The 1290-nt window shown below is 44.0% G+C and overlaps 1 protein-coding gene across 1 annotated transcript; it reads right to left on the bottom strand.

Annotated features, from left to right (window-relative positions):
* Positions 1 to 929: 929 nt before the first annotated feature.
* On the bottom strand, positions 930 to 1106 carry COCCADRAFT_113842 (uncharacterized protein; the record flags this gene model as incomplete). Its single annotated transcript, XM_007720884.1, has 1 exon — positions 930 to 1106. A coding segment is annotated over one exon (177 nt), but the record flags the coding sequence as incomplete, so codon positions are not given.
* Between the last annotated feature and the right edge of the window lie 184 nt (positions 1107 to 1290).

Below are 1290 nucleotides of genomic sequence, written 5' to 3'. Positions count from 1 at the left end.
AAATCCTCGCGTAGACTCTTCAAGAATACGCTTAACTATAGCCTCCTCTTCTAACTTATTTAGGCGCTTTGAATTCGGTTTGCAGTCGCGTCGGGAGCGCTCTCCAGCGCGTCACCGTTGAATTGTTGTTCGAGGGACGTTACATATCTCTGCAGCATGTTTTACACTTTAAACACGTTGAGATTCAATATCAAAAAGAGCGAGTTGAATATCGGATTCGTTATAAGTTAATTGAGAGCTGCGTTATTGAGACATGACGCGTTATAGCGTCAGCTTTTGACGTGCTGGTAGGGCGTGAGCAATTCGCTTGTGAACCACGTTATTATAGCTAAGGTAATTGAGCCCTAATCCTTCTGCCCAAAGACAATAGGGCCTTTCTTCGAGACGTAAAAGGATACCCAGAATATCCAGCAGCCTCGTCTAACATCATATTACTCAATACATCTCATTTTGTAAGCAATTAAGTGCATGTGAAGTCTTGTCTTGTACATAATGCTAAGAGCAAGTTTAACTACAGGGTTACTAATCAGTGGGCAACCACGTGACTTTACGTAGTGTTTCTGTGCTTACCAATTCTACTATCTCACTAATCAGACGCTGTGCAAGGATTAGCCGACATCGTTTTGTATTATCAGGCGGTGCAGCGTCTTATAAAAAATGGTTCCTCGTTTGGTACAACTCGAATGCGAAAATCGATTTCTCACCAAAATAGTGCCTTATTACTCCACCAGCACAAGGTATGGTAGGCTGAGGTAGATTCACATAACAGAGTTTATGCAAGATAATCACCTTAGTATATGTTTAAGTGCTCAATCATGCGGATTGCATGCAAAATGTGCTACTGAAAAGCAGGGGCAAATACGCCTTTTTGATCCTTTCCACGCCAAGATTGTTCTTTTTGACAGAAAAATGCAAAAATCTACCACAACTCATTCTTTATATAGTAGGTATCCACCTCCTGCATCGTGCTGTCCAATACCAAAAGGTGGTGGTGGTGATGTATCGTGAGGGAAGAAAAAGCCAGCTGTCACCAAAATCGCGTTCAAGTTGTACCAAGGCACGGACCATTTTTTTTCCTCAGACGCTGTGCGGCCACCGTCCACGTAATCCAGTCAGGTGGTCAGTGCGCAGTGTCTGACTTGTGAGATAACGCCTGCGGCGAAAACACGACAACAGCGAGTATTGTAATTCTTGGAATCAACGCAGTATATCGCACGTAAAAGTTAGCCTGACACGCCCTACGACCCGTCAGCTCTTCAGAAGCAGCGCCCACTGCCACTGAAGCGTTAT

Source organism: Bipolaris zeicola, assembly GCF_000523435.1.
Source record: "Bipolaris zeicola 26-R-13 unplaced genomic scaffold scaffold_773, whole genome shotgun sequence".
Lineage (NCBI taxonomy): Eukaryota > Fungi > Ascomycota > Dothideomycetes > Pleosporales > Pleosporaceae > Bipolaris > Bipolaris zeicola.
Note: the sequence above shows the minus strand (reverse complement) of the source record. Positions and strands in the feature narration are given on the sequence as shown.